This window comes from Triticum urartu, chromosome 3, assembly GCF_003073215.2.
Source record: "Triticum urartu cultivar G1812 chromosome 3, Tu2.1, whole genome shotgun sequence".
NCBI classification, from domain to species: Eukaryota; Viridiplantae; Streptophyta; class Magnoliopsida; order Poales; family Poaceae; genus Triticum; species Triticum urartu.
In genome coordinates this window covers 90,764,653-90,782,089 of record NC_053024.1, presented here as the reverse complement: position 1 = coordinate 90,782,089, position 17,437 = coordinate 90,764,653, and the positions used below count along the sequence as shown (strand labels likewise).

Sequence of the window (17,437 nt, the reverse complement as noted above, 5' to 3'; positions counted from 1 at the left end):
CCACATATACTTATCAGAAATGTTGTAGTGCTCCCACTCACTTTCTTGTAAATACAAGTTTCTAGCAAACATTGTATAAACCTAAAAGCTTTGATCACTCCATCAAAACATATATTCCGATTCCGAGATGCTTGCTCTAGTCCATAGAAGGATTGCTGGAGCCAGCATACCTTTTAGCATCCTTAGGATCGACAAAACTTTGATTGTATCACATACAACTCTTTCTTACGAAAACTAGTAAGAAAACTTGTTTTTTGACATCCATCTGTCAGATTTCATAATCGAAAAATACAGCTAATGCTAACATGATTCTGAAGGACCTAAGCATCGCTACGGGTGAGAAATTCTCATCGTAGTCAACTCCTTGAACTTGTGAAAAGACTCTTTCCCACAAGTCGAGCTTCATAGACGGTAACATTACCGCCCACGTCCGTCTTCTTCTTAAAGATCCATTTATCTCAATGGCTCGCTGGTCATTGGGCAAGTCCACCAAAGTCCATACTTTGTTCTGATACATGGATCCTATCTCGGATTTCATGGATTCTAACCATTTGTTGGAATACGGGCCCACCATCGCTTCTCCATAGCTCGTAGGTTCATTGTTGTCCAACAACATGATATCTGAGACAGGATTACCGTACCACTCAGGAGTAGTACATATCCTTGTCGACCTATGAGGTTCGATAGCAACTTGATCCGAAGCTTCATGATCACTATTGAGGGAGTCCTGGATTAGGGGGTGTTCGGGTAGCCGGACTATACCTTCAGCCGGACTCCAGGACTATGAAGATACAAGATTGAAGACTCCGTCCCGTGTCCGGATGGGACTTTCCTTGGCGTGGAAGGCAAGCTTGGCGACACGGATATTCAAGATCTCCTACCATTGTAACCGACTTTGTGTAACCCTAACCCTCTCCGGTGTCTATATAAACCGGAGGGTTTTAGTCCGTAGGACAACTTCATCATACAACAATCATACCATAGGCTAGCTTTTAGGGTTTAGCCTCCTTGATCTCGTGGTAGATCTACTCTTGTACTACCCATATCATCAATATTAATCAAGCAGGACGTAGGGTTTTACCTCCATCAAGAGGGCCCGAACCTGGGTAAAACATTGTGTCCCTCGTCTCCTGTTACCATCCGGCCTAGACGCACAGTTCGGGACCCCCTACCCGAGATCCGCCGGTTTTGACACCGACAACTATCATTAACTTCCTCTTCAACAGACGTAGGCGCCATAGAATACATCTTTCTGTGTTGCATCACTCTCTGGTTGAAGTAAAGGTTCAACAACCTCATCAAGTTCTATCTTCCTCCCACTCAATTCTTTCGAGAGAAACTCCTTCTCGAGAAAGGACCCGTTCTTAGCGACAAACAATTTGCCCTCAGATCTGAGATAGAAGGTATACCCAACTGTCACCCTTGGGTATCCTATGAAGATGTGTTTGTCCGCTTTGGGTTCGAGCTTCTCCGGCTGAAGCCCTAAGCATCGCATCCCCAAACATTAAGAAACGACAACTTTGGTTTCTTGCCAAACCAATGTTCATATGATGTCGTCTCAACGGACTTAGATGGTGTCCTATCTAAAGTGAATGCAGCTGTCTCTAACGCATAACCTCAAAATGAAAATGGTAGATTGGTAAGAGACATCATAGTTCACACCATATCTCATAGGGTTCGATTACGACGTCCGGACACACCATTACCTTGTGGTGTTCCAGGTGGCTTCAACAGTGAAACAATTCCACAATGTCTTAAGTGATTGCCAAACTCATAACTCAGAAAATCCCCTTTTGATCAGATCGTAGGAACATGATCTTATTGTTATGATGATTCTTAACTTCACTCTGAAATCGCTTGAACTTTTCAAACGTTTCAAACTTGTGCTTCATTAAGTAGATATACCTATATCTACCCAAACCGTCAGTGAAGATGAGAAAATAGCAATATCCACCGCACGCTTCAATTCTCATTGGATCAGATGCATCAGCATGCATGATTTCCAACAAGTCACTTGCCCGTTTCATTGTACCTGAAAACGGGGTCTTAGTCATCCTGCCCATGAGGCATGGCTCGCATGTGTCAAGTGATTCAAAATCAAGTGACTCCAAACATCCATCGACATGGAGTTTCTTCATGCATCTTACGCCAATATGACCTAAGCGGCAGTGCCACGAGAAAGTGGTACTATCATTATTAACTCTACATCTTTTGGCGTGAACATGCGTATTACCACGACCGAGATTCAATGAACCATTCACATAGGGTGCATGACCATGAAAGGTATCATTCATGTAAACAGAATAACCATTATTCCCTAACTTAAATGAATGACCGTATTGCAATGAACATGATCTAATCATATTCATGCTCAACATAGACACCTGATAACATTTATCTAGGTTCAATACTAATCCTGAAGGCAGATGGAGCGTGCGATGGTGATCTCATCAACTTTGTAAACACTTCCAACACACATCGTCACCTCGCCCTTAGCCAGTCTCCGTTTAGTCCGTAGCTTTTGCTTCAAGTCACCAATAATAGTAACTGAACCGGTATCCAATACCCAGGTGCTACCATGAGTACTAGTGAGGTACACATTAATAACATGTATATACTTTGAAGTTGCCAGCCTTCTTATCTACCATGCATTTGGGGTAATTCCGCTACCAGTGACCGTTCCCCTTACAATAGAAGCATTTAGTCTCGGGTTTGGGTTCAACCTTGGGTTCCTTCACTGGAGCGGCAACTGGTTTGCCATCCATGAAGTTTCCTTTCTAGCCCTTGCCCTTCTTGAAACCAGTGGTCTTGTCAAACCATCAACACTTGATGCTCCTTCTTGATTTCTACCTTTTACGGTCTTAAGCACCGCGAACAGCTCCGGGATCAACTCCATCCCTTGCATGTCATAGTTCATCACGAAGATCTAGTAGCTTAGTGATAGTGGCTAGAGAACTCTGTCAATCACTATCTTATCTGGAAGTTTAACTCCCACTTGATTTAAGTGATTGTAGCACCCAGACATTCTGAGCACATGCTCACTAGCTGAGCTATTCTCCTCCATCTTGTTGGCAAAAGAACTTGTCAGAGGTCTCACACCTCTCAACACGGGCATGAGCCTGAAATCCCAATTTCAGCTCCTGGAACATCTCATATGTTCTATGGCGTTCAAAACGTCATTGGAATCCCGATTCTAAGCCGTAAAGTATGGTGCACTAAACTATCAAGTAGTCATCAGGATGTGTCTGTCGGGTGTTCACAACATCCACAGACGACGTTGTAGGGGTTTGCACATCGAGCGGTGCATCAAAGACGTAAGCCTTCTGTGTAGCAGTGAGGACACTCCTCGGACTATGGACCCAGTCCGCATCATTGCTTACAATATCTTTCAACTTAATCTTTCTCTAGGAACGTATTGAAACAGGGAGCTACAACGTGAGCTATTTATCTACAACATATTTGCAAAGACAATTTAGACTATGTTCATGATAATTGAGTTCATCTAATCAAATTATTTAATGAACTCCCACTCAGATAGACATCCCTCTAGTCATCTAAGTGAAACATGATCCGAATCGACTAGGCCGTGTCCGATCATCACGTGAGACGGACTAGTCATCAACGGTGAACATCTCATGTTGATTGTATCTTCTATACGACTCATGTTTAACCTTTCGGTCTTCCGTGTTCCGAGGCCATGTCTGTACATGCTAGGCTCGTCAAGTCAACCTAAGTGTTTCGCATGTGTCCCGAGGCCATGTTTGTACATGCTAGGCTCGTCAACACCCGTTGTATTCGAACGCCAGAATCTATCACACCCGATCATCACGTGGTGCTTCAAAACAACGAACCTTCGCAGCAGTGCACAGTTAGGGGGAACACTTTTCTTGAAATTTTAGAGAGGGATCATCTTATTTAAGCTACCGTCGTTCTAAGCAAATAAGATGTAAAACATGATAAACATCACATGCAATCAAATAGTGACTTGATATGGCCAATATCATTTTGTTCCTTTTGATCTCCATCTTCGGGGCTCCATGATCATCATTGTCACCGGCATGACACCATGATCTCCATCATCATGATCTCCATCATCGTGTCTTCTTGACGTTGTCTCGTCATCTATTACTTCTACTACTAAGGCTAACGCTTTAGCAATAAAGTAAAGTAATTACATGACGTTTATGTTGACACGCAGGTCATAAATAAATTAAGACAACTCCTATAGCTCCTGCCGGTTGTCATACTCATCGACATGCAAGTCGTGATTCCTATTACAAGAACATGATCAATCTCATACATCACATATATCATTCATCACATCCTTTTGGCCATATCACATCACAAGGCATATGCTGCAAAAACAAGTTAGACGTCCTCTAATTGTTGTTGCAAGTTTTTACGTGGCTGCTATAGGTTTCTAGCAAGAACGTTCTTACCAACGCCAAAACCACAACGTGATATGCCAATTTCTATTTACCCTTCATAAGGACCCTTTTCATCGAATCCGATCCGACTAAAGTGGGAGAGACAGACACCCGCTAGCCACCTTATGCAACTAGTGCATGTCAGTCGGTGGAACCAGTCTCACGTAAGAGTACGTGTAAGGTCGGTCCGGGCCGCTTCATCCCACGATGCCGCCGAATCAAGATAAGACTAGTAACGGCAAGTAAATTGACAATATCGACACCCACAACTGCTTTGTGTTCTACTCGTGGATAGAAACTACGCATAGACCTAGCTCATGATGCCACTGTTGGGGATCATAGCAGAAATTTAAAATTTTCTACGCATCACCAAGATCAATCTATGGAGTAATCTAGCAACGAGGGGAAGGAGAGTGCATCTACATACCCTTGTAGATCGCTAAGCGGAAGCGTTCAAGTGAACGGGGTTGATGGAGTCGTACTCGTCGTGATCCAAATCACCGATGATCCTAGCGCCGAACGGACGGCACCTCCGCATTCAACACACGTACGGAACGGAGACGTCTCCCACGCCTTGATCCAGCAAGGAGGAAGGAGAGGTTGAGGAAGAGAGTCCAACAGTAGCACGACGGCGTGGTGGTGATGGAGTGGCAGTTCTCCGGCAGGGCTTCGCAAAGCTCACGCGGAGGAGGAGAGGTATTGGAGGGGAGAGGCTGCGCCAGGTTCAAGGGTGTGGCCGCCCTCCCACCCCTCCACTATTTATAGGTGGGGAGAGAGGGGGCCGGCCCCCCTTAGATCCCGTCTAGGGTTGGGGCGGCGGCCAAGGGGGGAGGAGTGCCTCCCAAGTCAAGTGGAGGCCCTCCCCCTTAGGGTTTCCCCTCTCCCATGCGCATGGGCCTTGGGGGGGCTGGTGCCCTTGGCCCATTAAGGTTAGGGCGCCCCCCTACAGCCCATGCTGCTGTATTTGACGTGGTGGAACATTTTCCGGACCTCCGGACCCCTCCGAAATCCTCCGGAACCTTCCGGAAGCTTCCCGGTACAATACCGGAAAAAACCAAACTTTTCCCGGAACCCGAACAACAACTTCCATATATAAATCTTTACCTCCAGACCATTCCGGAACTCCTCGTGACGTCCGGGATCTCATCCGGGACTCCGAACAACATTCGGTAATCACATACAAGTCTTCCTAATAACCCTAGCGTCATCGAACCTTAAGTGTGTAGACCCTACAAGTTCGGGAACCATGCAGACATGACCGAGACAACTCTCCGGCCAATAACCAACAGCGGGATCTGGATACCCATGTTGGCTCCCACATGTTCCACGATGATCTCATCGGATGAACCACGATGTCGAGGATTCAATCAATCCCGTATTCAATTCCCTTTGTCCAGCGGTATTGTACTTGCCCGAGATTCGATCATCGGTATCCCGATACCTTGTTCAGTCTCATTACCGGCAAGTCACTTTACTCGTACTGTAATGCATGATCCCGTGATCAACCACTTGATCACATTGAGCTCATTATGATGATGCATTACCGAGTGGGCCCAGAGATACCTCTCCGTCATACGGAGTGACAAATCCCAGTCTCGATTCGTGCCAACCCAACAGACACTTTCGGAGATACCTATAATGTACCTTTATAGCCACCCAGTTATGTTGTGACGTTTGGTACACCCAAAGCATTCCTACGGTATCCGGGAGTTGCACAATCTCATGGTCTAAGGAAATGATACTTGACATTAGAAAAGCTTTAGCATACGAACTACACGATCTTTGTGCTAGGCTTAGGATTGGGTCTTGTCCATCACATCATTCTCCTAATGATGTGATCCCGTTATCAATGACATCCAATGTTCATGGTCAGGAAACCGTAACCATCTATTGATCAACGAGCTAGTCAACTAGAGGCTTACTAGGGACATGGTGTTGTCTATGTATCCACACATGTATCTGAGTTTCCTATCAATACAATTCTAGCATGGATAATAAACGATTATCATGAACAATGAAATATGATATAATAATAACTAATTTATTATTGCCTCTAGGGCATATTTCCAACAGCGGCTACGTGGGTAGCGGCAGCGGCGACCAAAGAAGAGCGGCGGCGGCGGCCTGACGGCGGCGGCGGCTAGGTTAGGAGCGCGGCGGCGATGCTCGAAGTAGGCGAAGAACTCGACAGCATGACGGAGACCGGCGCGGACAGTGGTGTTCCCGCGCCAAGGGAGGCGGCGCGACGCATACCACGGGAAGTCAACGCGCGTGGACGACGAAGTGGACCGTGGGTCGCTGCGCTACGGTCTGAAGGGGCGACGCAATGGCGGCGGGCAGGTCGGGGTGACGGCGGGAAGACCTCAGGGCGGCGGCAGGGACCGCGGGCCGCGACGCGACAGCCCGAAGGGGCGGCGCGGCGGAGGAGCACGGGTCAGTGCAACCGCGGGGATGGCCTCTGGACGGCGGCGTGGACCGTGTGCCACGCTCGCTACGGCCCGACGGGGCGACACAATGGCTCGCGAGGGTCAGTGCGGCCACGGGGACGACCTGGAGCGGACGGCCTCTGGGCGGCGGTGGACCGCGGGCCGCGGTACTACGGCCCGAAGGGGCGACACAGCGGTGACGCGGGTCGGTGCAGCTAGGAGAAGAACCACGGGGCGGCGGCGCTGCGGCCCGACGGGGCGACGCAGCGGCAACCCATTGCTCGATCGGTAGAGGGACGCGCTGAACTCAAGACGGTCTTCATGGGGCCTGCGGAGGCGCGCGCAACCGACGGGCCAGGTCGGTCGCACGGCGTAGACGAGGAAGATCGCGGCGGCGGGTGGGTGATCAATCCGATCACGCGCGAGGTCAGGGACGCCACTCGGTGGAGGCGCGATAGTGGCGGAGTTCGAGATGAATCCGGCGGCGACAGGCGGCAGGGCGTCTATGATTGGTCGTAGCATGGCGCGAGGCCGCCGGGTCGGGATGATGCAGGAGTCCCGGTCGGAGCAGGACGGTGACGGTCGGCGTAGATCGACGGACGGGCCGTCGCGCGAACGACGGTGGTGAAGAGTCGCCTTATGACGCGAGGCCGCTGGGTCGAGGCGATCGGCGAGCCGACGCGCGGACGCCGCGCGAGGCCGCCGGATCAGGGCGACCGACGGGCAGACGCGCGGACGACGCGTGAGACCGTCGGGTCGGTAAAGAAGCCGACCGATCGCGTCGATGTTGGAGTAGAGGCGCACGGGATCGACGACGGTGGTGGGCGACGCAAACCGGATCACAGAGACCGGAAAACCATGACCGAGATTAGGCTGATACTATGTTAGAAGGGAAATAGAGGTTTGGTGAAATAATTGTTGTATTGCTTGAGTCTCGTGGGCATATTATAGGAGTACATAATCTACTTAAAATATAAGGCAAGTCAAAATATTTCCTAATCTAACATATGTTTCATAAGACAATCACGTTAGTCAACACTTCGATGTTGCCATGTCCAAATAAAGATCAATCCTCGCCTTCGATCCTATGCGAGGAGATGGGATTCCCTGCACGAATGTCGACGTGCCGCCGGATCCCGTTGAACCCTCTACTGGCGTCGGAATCACACGAGAAGTACCCCAGGCTGCGGAGCAAAACGATCAGAGCCAACGATCTGGTCCAATCGATCCTCCCTGCCCATATCCATGCACAGCTCGAGTTGTACGCGCACAGTGAGTCGGCATACGTACATGCTACAGTCTATGTGCCCGCGGCCGGTCGACAAAGGGATCATCAACCAACCATCAATTCCAACCAACTCGAAATGGCTGGCATTGCCAGCATCAGCACGTGAACATGCATATACAGATGTAGTAGTAGTAGTACATTACTCTGGTTGCATCTGCACTTTGCTCCACAACTGTTGGCGTTTGCTTGTCCCTGTAGATTATCCCACGATTCTGCTCAAGAGTTGAGTACCACTATAAGCATTTGAACTACCATATGAGGAAGTTGGTGCATCCGCAGTCTGCCCACACAAGTTTTGTTCCCTTGTCCCTGTAGATTAGCCCGCAATTCTGCTCAAGAGTTTTAATACAGCTACTATATGAGGAAGTTGGTTGGGGATATTGGCAGCGGTTGACTGACCTTGACCTCACCCCCTTAAACTCGCTCACTTTGCTGCGTGCGTCCGTCCGTCCGCAGGCCACTGCACCACGCTACACACGACACGCCGGACCTCATAAATAAAATCTCTACTGACTACTGGTAGTAGTAGTACTAGTAACACATGTTGCACTTGCACCCCATAATTCAGGGGCTTTGATGGCATTGAATCGGGGCAGCTGCGTTGCGTTGCGTTTGCGAGGATAGGCTGCGCCTGCAGTGCTTCGCCACCTGCTTTCTTCTGCGCCCATTTACTCGCCGTGGCGCGGCTGGCCGCCTTGCCTTTTCCTTCAAGGCTTGAATGCGCCTGATGGACGGACACGGCAACAACAGCAGCGAAATAAAACAAAACATTTTCTTGCTTGACCCGTCCCGTCCACCTGCCGGTGCTCGTGGTCGCCCTTTGCTGTTGCAACCATTGCTGTGACCTGACCACTGCGCGTACTACTATTATCGCTGGCCTTCGGTGGGTGTTTGATTTCGTCACAAACCTACCCCCAATAAAAAAAACTTAGGTAGCCCAATTTTTGCAAGGACAAGTTATAACCAAAACCAAAGTGAATTTAGGTAGCCAGGGTTTGGTCAAATGCTGGCAAGAAAAAACGAAGCAAAGTGAGCAAGCTGCCATATGTGGCATGCACGCCCAAACTTTGGCAACGAACAGCAACCGATAGGTGGGCTTGTTTTGGACACAAACCTACCATTTTTTTACCAGCTTCTCATGTCTAGTAGGAGTACCATACTTCTCCAGCACAGCTGCTAGCCTGCTACCACCCTGATGCTGATACCGCTACGTTTCTTCCAGTCGTTTTCACGCCATTGATGCGCCGCTACACCACATCGCGTTCACGCTTCTTTCCATAAGTGCAGAGAGGAAAAGGACGGCTCTTAATTCCTTCTCAGAGACTGAAATTGCCATTGGCCTTTTCCCATCACGGAACGGCGTTGATGTCACGAGCATGCGGATGGCGTGTCGCTGTGACCGCTCAGTATACGTACGTACGCACGTACGATGAAAGTGATACTGCGAGCCGTTGTAAAAAAGACTAAAAGTGTGTTTTATACATATTGATAGTGTATCTGACCGGCAGGGCCCGCCCGTCAGGTGCCGACGTGGCATGTTTTTTGCTGAAAACCCCCTTACGTTATATGTAATCACAAAAATGCTCAATTTTTTTACAAACGAGCCCAACACAAGCGGCAGTTAAGTGCGAATCGAAAAAATAATGGAGGCCTCGGTGGGCCGGCCCAGCGCTTCAGAGATGGTATAAGAAAGGTAACGCCTGTGTTCAAACGCGAGCTGCGCTGTGGTGTGGTGGCTAGCGCGTGGCGCACCTGCACTACAGGTCGCAGGTTCGATTCCCGCCTCGCCGGGTGTTTCTTTTATTTATTTGTTCAAGTGGCGGAAAATTTCAAACCAGTCCAGATTCGGTGGTGGAAAATTGCGAACAAAAAACAATGCCTCTCATGTAGGTTTTTTCCCGCAAAAAAATTGGGCATTTTTGTGATTACATACAATGTAAGGGGGTTTTCTACAAAAAACATGCCACGTCGGCACCTGATGGGGGGCCCTGCTGGTCAGATACACCGTCAATATGTACAAAACGCACTTTTAGTCTTTTTTGCAACGGCTCGCCCCAATCTTAGTACTGACACGTAAAAATTACTAATCTTGATACCAATCTGCTTCCAATACCTCAATTGTGATACTTCTGTGCAATTAACTCGCTACAAATGCATGAGGTGGAGAGACTGAGAGCCCAACCAGCCCTGATGCCTCGGCGTCATGGGATCATACTATTTACAGGCAGCTGGATCCGCAGCCACTGTTCAGGGGACAATCTGTATGCCTTTACAGGAACTTCTCTTCTTGGTAAAAGAATTTTTTTTTTTGAAACGAGTTGGTAAAAGAATTATCACACTCTAGTCTTCAAGAGTGCAACAACATTACCTTTTTTTCAGAGGGCACAGCAACATTTATTCATTAGTTGAGTTGGGATTACAAATATGGATTTGCATTGGTGCTCACGGGTATTCATGTTCAAAGACTTGTTGGTTCTGTTAGTGTAGAATCAAAATTATCAACCGGGGGTTAAACGGGAGATTTTAACAAATTCTTTAAGAACAGCAAGAGCTGTGAAGAATTAAAGTAAAACAGAACTCGATCAAGAAGAAAACTAACTAGGCAGGTAGCAGAACTTAAGAGGCATGCATAGCAAAACGACCAAGTTACTGAACATGGGCATTCATGTTCAGAAAACACCTGGTCGGTTTGTTCGTCGAAGCATCAGTTATGTCAGCTATAGAAACTGCGGTGTTTTCAGTTTCCAGGCTCTGATGAAACTGCAAGCCAAGCCAAGAACAGGAAACACAGACGGCTCAGGGAAGGCGTGTAAAAGCACCTTATAATTGTCGTATTTCACTTGTGTACAGTTGCTGGGGGAAAGGGTAAATTAAACGGCAGGAAGTACCGAACGGAGAATTACGACACGGGGGCTGCGCGGCTTTTTTATTTTGCCCCAATTCTCAGTACACCAATTGCCATTCCCATCAGGCACCTCCAGCATGGTGATTCTGTAAGATACAAAAGACTTGGATATATGGTGCTTTTGCTCCTCTGAATCAACTAATCCCGGCAGAATCGTATCGTCGAAAAAATCGGACCTGTGTGATCTGAATGTAGAAATGTACTCTTACTGTCTTACATACGACGGGCTGTTGTTACTGTACCATCCCATCGGTCACCAGCTCTTGCAGACCCCGCCTTAGCCTCTCGCCGGCGAGCCTCGTGTCTTCCTCCTTCAGCCCTCCGAAGGAAACACGGATGTATCCGGGGCCTCCGCTGGCGCTCCCGGGGATCACTGCGACGCCGTGCTTGGTCGCGAGCCACCTGACAACCTCAAAGTCGTCTGAACAGTTGTCTGGCAGCTTAGCCCAGAGGTAGATGGCACCCTCCCCACCCTTGACAGCACCCTCACCAAGGGGAGACATTGCCTCCACAAGCAGCTCGCGGTTTTTCACGAGATCGTTCACCCTTTCCCTGATCCACTCTGGGCCGGCCTCCAATGAGTATAGAGCCAGGCGCTGCCCGATGATGGAAGCACAGATAGGTATGTTATCCTGCACCTTAAGGAGCTGCGCGTGGAAACCATCGGCTTCGCTTGGATATGCGATCTGCAGCAGCCAATTGATCAGCCCTTGTAAGACTAACTGCTCATCTTCTTACTTACACAGATTGCACAGCGGCTTTGGTTACTTATAAATAATGCATTCACTGGTCCAAAAGTATTGACTTAGTAACAATTAAAGTACTTGTGCAGGAAAGGATATATGGAACTGAAAAGGTTCAGTATTCACTCCTATAACAGCAACTGAAGCATAAGCAAAAGATAGAAAAGAGCATGGTACACTTACGTATCCTACACGCCACCCCATCATTCCATAAGCCTTTGAGAACGAGAAAAGGTTGACAATATGATCATCCTCTAGGCAGTAGTGCTCCATTTTATCATACATGAAGTACCTGGAAAAGGCCAACCAATTTTGTAACTGAGTTCAAGATCTAAGTTATACTGTAGCCAAAGTGTAAATATTATAACTGAACTACAGGCGCCACGCACAATTTATTTATACAACATAGAAGATTAGCCATTTTCTGTGCAGTTATGAATCTAAAACCATTGCAAAAGACGACATGAAACACAAGCATCGTATAATACAAATTGCCTACAAAATATAGGGGAATTGAACGCCTCCACATCAAATACTCAAGTATACAAGAATTTACTGGGTTGCATGTGTCAGTCCATACATATTATATGTATATGAAGTTATTATTAGTGTGATTCATGAGCGAAGAATCATCAACATCAGGCAAAGAAAATAGCAAAACCAAGATCAACATTCATGAGTCAACTATTGAGTCAGTCAAGTACAGATGTAGACACGATATGCGATGTAGAGAAAGGGCAAAGTAGGAGAAAATGAACAAAATATTGATTGCGTGATCACAGGGCTAAGTACAGATCCTGTTCCCTCCGATGCCACTTAGTGGTCACCACGCTGCCCAATAACAAGATTAATCTGGGATTGCTTTCTGGAGGCTGAAAGGGGAAGTCCTTTACTAATCACTCAACATGGGATTTGGGCTCATTCTAATCCCCTCGCTTTTAAAACGCTCTCCTAAAGGCTAACCTGTTAGTTAATCGACCTTTAAGTGAATTGGAGGGCCTATTTTCGACACCATCAAAAGGTGGATTTTTTATTACAAAGTTCAAACGATAGATGTGCTAGCCACCTCCCTCACACCTGCTTGAGGCATTGTAGATCAACCAAGCAGGCTCATGGCAGTGATACTGCAAATGAAAATCACTAGCATCCCCATACATGACAAGGAGGGAATCATGCAATGCTACATGCATGAATGGAATGGCGGAAGACAAGCTTATCGCCGCCAAATGTCACAGGCACCAATGAGGCCAAGATGCGCCTCAACGCAAGCAACGGGGGGCAGACGGGTTGTTAGTGTAGTGTGACCCAAAACATCAATCCTTCTGCTAGAGTTGTCTTGTCGCCAAAAAGGAGGACTTTCCGAAGTTTATGAGCAGGAGAGTCTTAACTAAATTTGACAAACCACTGCACAGCATAGATCCCTTATCTTAGCAAGTCACTCTCTATAGATCTGTTCATTAGCATTACCTTTACTTAGAATCTCTACCAATAAAATTAGCAGTTAATTAGCTTATCGACTTTTGTTTAAAGACAATGCTAAATGGGATTTTACATTCTGATGTATTCCAAAATAGCTTATGCATACACATTAAAATTGTATACTAAAAGTCATTTTTTTATATTTTAGTTTACTTATAATAACCAGTCCTCCTAAACTCTAACCATGATTTAAGGTGGTAATTTTCAAGTGTGACTCATTGTTTTGCATAAAACATTATGCTGCACTTCTTTGTTTTTTTTAATATGAGAGAGGATTGAGGAGCTTTAGAAAACACAAACAAACAAATGCATGTATGTCAGTATTAACTTACTCATAGGTATTGTCAACCACCAGCCATGCACCAGCATTCTTGCACAGGTCTGAAATTCTCTGAAATGACAATTCAATATTAGAAATAATAAATGCCAACTCCATGTTAAGTGTGCGGGTGTGTGCAGGCGTACAAGAGAACCCATAAGTGAGAGAGGGGAGAGAGTTAACCTGTAGCATAGGCTTGGGAATAAAAGCTCCAGAAGGGTTTCCCGGATTGACAACAGTAACAAGTTTAGGGATAGGGTTATTTTCTTTCAGCACCTTCTCTAACCAATCTGCATTTTTAAGCACGGTGTAAAATATGCATTCCAAACAAATTAAATTTCAAGCGACCTGTATAAATTTTCTCGGACCACATGTAGAGGTCATAACAGGGCAAAGACCTATGGCATCACTTGATCTAACAATCTAAAAATATATTGCACTCATAAGCTAGGTATGGAAACTTATTTTAGATTAGATATATGGTAGTCATATTACCAATATCAGGATGAAGTGTCTTGGGATTGCTAGCACCAACTAATATATCAGTGACGCCAGTCATCTGGAATGACATGAAGGAATTGAAATAATATGGTGCAAACATGACAACTGAATCACCAGCATCGCAAAGGGTCAGAACAAGGTTTACAAAAGCCTGCCAAAACACAGAAGAACCAATGTAAGAGATCACTTTATTGGACAAACCTAGTTGTAAAACAAGATTTGGCGTAGCAATCATACAGGGAAGTAAGCAGGTATTTCATACAAGATTTGGCGTAGCAGTCATACAGGGAAGTAAGCAGGTAGTATTTCATAGAACTAAAACAGGAGATAAATTGGGGACAATAACCTATGGCCTGACAGCTAAATGCTAAACAATGCAAAAGAAGTAGAGGCACGAGAAAGCTGTGATAAACCAGATGAAAAGTAATGTGCTTTACCTGATTTGCACCGGCAGTCACCATAACCGATGACTTGGTTAGCTTATTCTCCCTGCGAAGCTGCAAACAATCCCTAAAAAATCAGCAAAGAATACACTAACTGTTCATAGTGCCAAGAAGACAATGTAGAGAAATAAGGATAGGGCTAACAAGAGTCGAGTTAAATAATAGCAATCCTTCAAACATTATTAAAAAAATCTTGTCCCAGTAAGCAACACAGTTACATAAGCATTGAAGGTTTTATACAAAGGAACAATTTAGCTCATGATTTCAAAAGTTGATAAACGATAGCATTGCATATGAAATCCAAGTGGTACTTCAACTCTATAATAACTTTCTGGATCACATTTTCATGATTATGGAAGATAATCAGGATGAAGAAAGCTGGTAAACGCATTGCATATGAAATCCAAGTGGTACTTTTAACTTTCTAGACAGCATTTTCAGAGTGCACACCAAAAATCAACTTGTTTTCTCAGTTAATGAATACAAAATAGTTATCGCAAACACATGGCATACTGCTATCCTTTAATGAATAATCAACTAAAGTGCAATTCATGCTATTACTCCTAGCACTAAGATCAAATACCTCTAGTCTAGTAAAAAACTAACATGACAGTGGGTTAGCAGAAGGCACATGGGTGCTTTTGTCTTGCATGGTAACGGCTTTGTGTGCAAGGCTTGCTAGCATGGGGACATGATCCAATGATAAGTCAATATATAACTCCAGATGAAAAGACGTACCTTCTCGAGAAGTGCTTCTCGAAGCTCGGGAAGGCCATCATCAGCACCATATTTACTGGTTGCTGGTTCCCATACAATTTCCTTGACCTTGTTCAGGGCTGTCTCAGGAGGTTGCCAATAAACAATTCCCTACAGTCAAGATCTGCCCAAGATTACAAGAAGACAACGGATCGATTTCTGGTAAATACGCACGACCCGCTCGCTTTGATAGGAAAGTATCAGATACGCTTCTGTTACAAATAGATATGGGGTGTATCACTTTGCACAAACACCATTTTAAGAAACCGAACCAGGGGCACAAATCAGTGACAATTAATATGGATCGGAGGGTGTAGTTATCAATCTCCAATCCTCCATGCTTGATACTATATAATCATTGTTTAAATAGCGTATGATATATAGTCCATAGTCGTGTTATCTGAAACATGTTAAGTTGTCATGTGTAACCTACTCCTGAATTAACTTACACGTTGAAAGATTTACAGACAAGATGATCCATTTTAGTTTACATTTGTCTTTCTTTCCTTTCCGCAATCCTATCGCCTAGAATCTTCCCAAACAACACCGGAACAAACACAATGATAGGTTAATACGCCAAGAAATTCAGGCAGGTTTACCTGCGCAAGCGACATCACACCAGTGACCCCTCGAAGCAGCTCTTGTATCTGAAAGAAAAAAGGGAACCAGGAAGAGGCCACCAAGTAAGACAAAGAAATTGGGGATAATAAAGGCAGGAGATTGTTGACGAGGTGGGGTGGGGTGGGGAGGTCTATCTCACCTTCACCATGACCGGCGCCTCCGTCTCCACGCACCTCTTGGCCAGCTTGGCGAAGCTGCCCATGGCCTCCCCCCTCCTCCAAGAACCTGGAACTGGGGATTGGGGAGACGAATTTGAGCCGGAGATCCGAGAAGACTGACCAGAGAAGGGAGGCGAGGCGAGGCGAGGCTAAGAAGGCGTGGAAGGAAGAAGGGGGCGGGCCTAAATAATTCTCGGACAACAACCTCTGGGTGTGTAGTCCCCAACTGATCCCGAGCTCGCTCGCTCACCAACCCCGAAGGAGGCAAGGCGTAGGCACGCAGACAAGGAGAAAATTAGTGAGAGATTCGAGGAGCCCGGCCTCTTTTTCCAACTGTTTTCTGTTCTTCTTTTCTGTCTCTTCCCCTGGACTTTCTTGGCCCAGCCGGGTCGCTGGAGGAGGAGGATAAGCCTTGAGCTCTCTCTCTCTCTCTCTCTCTCTCCTTCTTGGGACTAAAAAATACTAGTGTTTTTGGCAGCCATTTGGTGTGAAAATAAAATGCGAGCCCAATTTCTGCTGCTGCGAGATTTAGGGGGGCGGCATTTCACGCGGATAATTCTGGTCAAATTAATGGTTAGGTTTTGTTGATGGAAACAAAACTCCTAGTGGGGAGCTGAGGCTATAAATAAAGAAAGAACACGGGAAGGTGCCATGCCACCGGCGCTAGATCTCTGGCGACGAAGGCACACTTTGCGTTTCCCAGGGAAATCGGGGGATGGCAGTAGTATAATCCAGGTGCGAACAAAAAGGCCCGGAGATGGAGGCAGACCCGGTCAGGCAGCCAGCCACCGTGCTGTGCTGCGCACACAGCGGACCCGGTCACACGGGTGAGGATGGCACCACCAAACCACCAACCCCGCGAGTCCACGGCGACGCGCGGTCGATCTACTCTGCCTATCTACTCTACTCTATCCACCCGCACGAGGAGAACGAGGAGGGAAGGCTTGGATTGGATTGGCTTGGCTTCTTACCGGGAGGCTGGGCGCGGCGGGTGACGACGACTGTACGCCGTCCGTCGGGTCTCCGGCTACTGTAATTTGTAGTACGCGATGGGCGGAGGTGGGTGGGTGCGTGTGCGTCGTCGGGTCCCTGTCGCGGCGGGCGTGCCTGCGTGCATGAACTGAGTTGGCTCGGATCGGTCCCAGGCGTGAGCGGTGACGTGACGGCATGGAACTGGAGGGTTGGAGAGACGACATGGAATCGTGCATCCGGTGCTCTTACTTTCTTCTTTCTTTTCGTAAAACGGCCTCAACGGGAAAGAAATCAGCCGATTCTCAGGCACGACACGTATTCTATGGGCCTTTATTATCTCAAAAACAACCCGTAAATTTTCTCCCGCATACGTCCGTGAAAAGAGAGGGGACCAGTCGC

The 17,437-nt window shown here is 46.9% G+C and overlaps 1 protein-coding gene across 3 annotated transcripts; it reads right to left on the bottom strand.

Annotated features, from left to right (window-relative positions):
- Positions 1–10,937: 10,937 nt before the first annotated feature.
- LOC125543040 (aromatic aminotransferase ISS1) lies at positions 10,938–17,087 on the bottom strand. Of its 3 annotated transcripts, none has more exons than XM_048706285.1 (10): positions 17,038–17,087; positions 16,048–16,139; positions 15,887–15,934; positions 15,270–15,398; positions 14,526–14,585; positions 14,083–14,239; positions 13,771–13,877; positions 13,601–13,659; positions 11,973–12,081; positions 10,938–11,732 (listed from the first exon to the last, which is right to left on the bottom strand). In XM_048706285.1, exons 2-10 carry the CDS (start codon positions 16,108–16,110, stop codon positions 11,280–11,282), a joined length of 1,185 nt encoding a protein of 394 aa, XP_048562242.1. In that variant the 5' UTR covers positions 16,111–16,139; positions 17,038–17,087; the 3' UTR covers positions 10,938–11,279. The 3 variants fall into 3 exon arrangements, with proteins under 3 accessions (XP_048562242.1, XP_048562241.1, XP_048562240.1); XM_048706284.1 differs by lacking the exon at positions 17,038–17,087 and adding an exon at positions 16,272–16,957; XM_048706283.1 differs by lacking the exon at positions 17,038–17,087 and having other exon boundaries at positions 16,048–16,956.
- Between the last annotated feature and the right edge of the window lie 350 nt (positions 17,088–17,437).

Coding starts and splice junctions, on each gene's coding strand:
- LOC125543040 (XM_048706285.1), bottom strand. CDS start 16,110: ATGGGCAGCTTCGCCAAGCTGGCCAAGAGGTGCGTGGAGACGGAGGCG. Junction 15,399..15,886: donor GTGTGATGTCGCTTGCGCAG/GTAAACCTGCCT, acceptor TCTTGACTGTAG/GGAATTGTTTATTGGCAACC. Junction 13,660..13,770: donor TTCCCAAGCCTATGCTACAG/GTTAACTCTCTC, acceptor TTGTCATTTCAG/AGAATTTCAGACCTGTGCAA.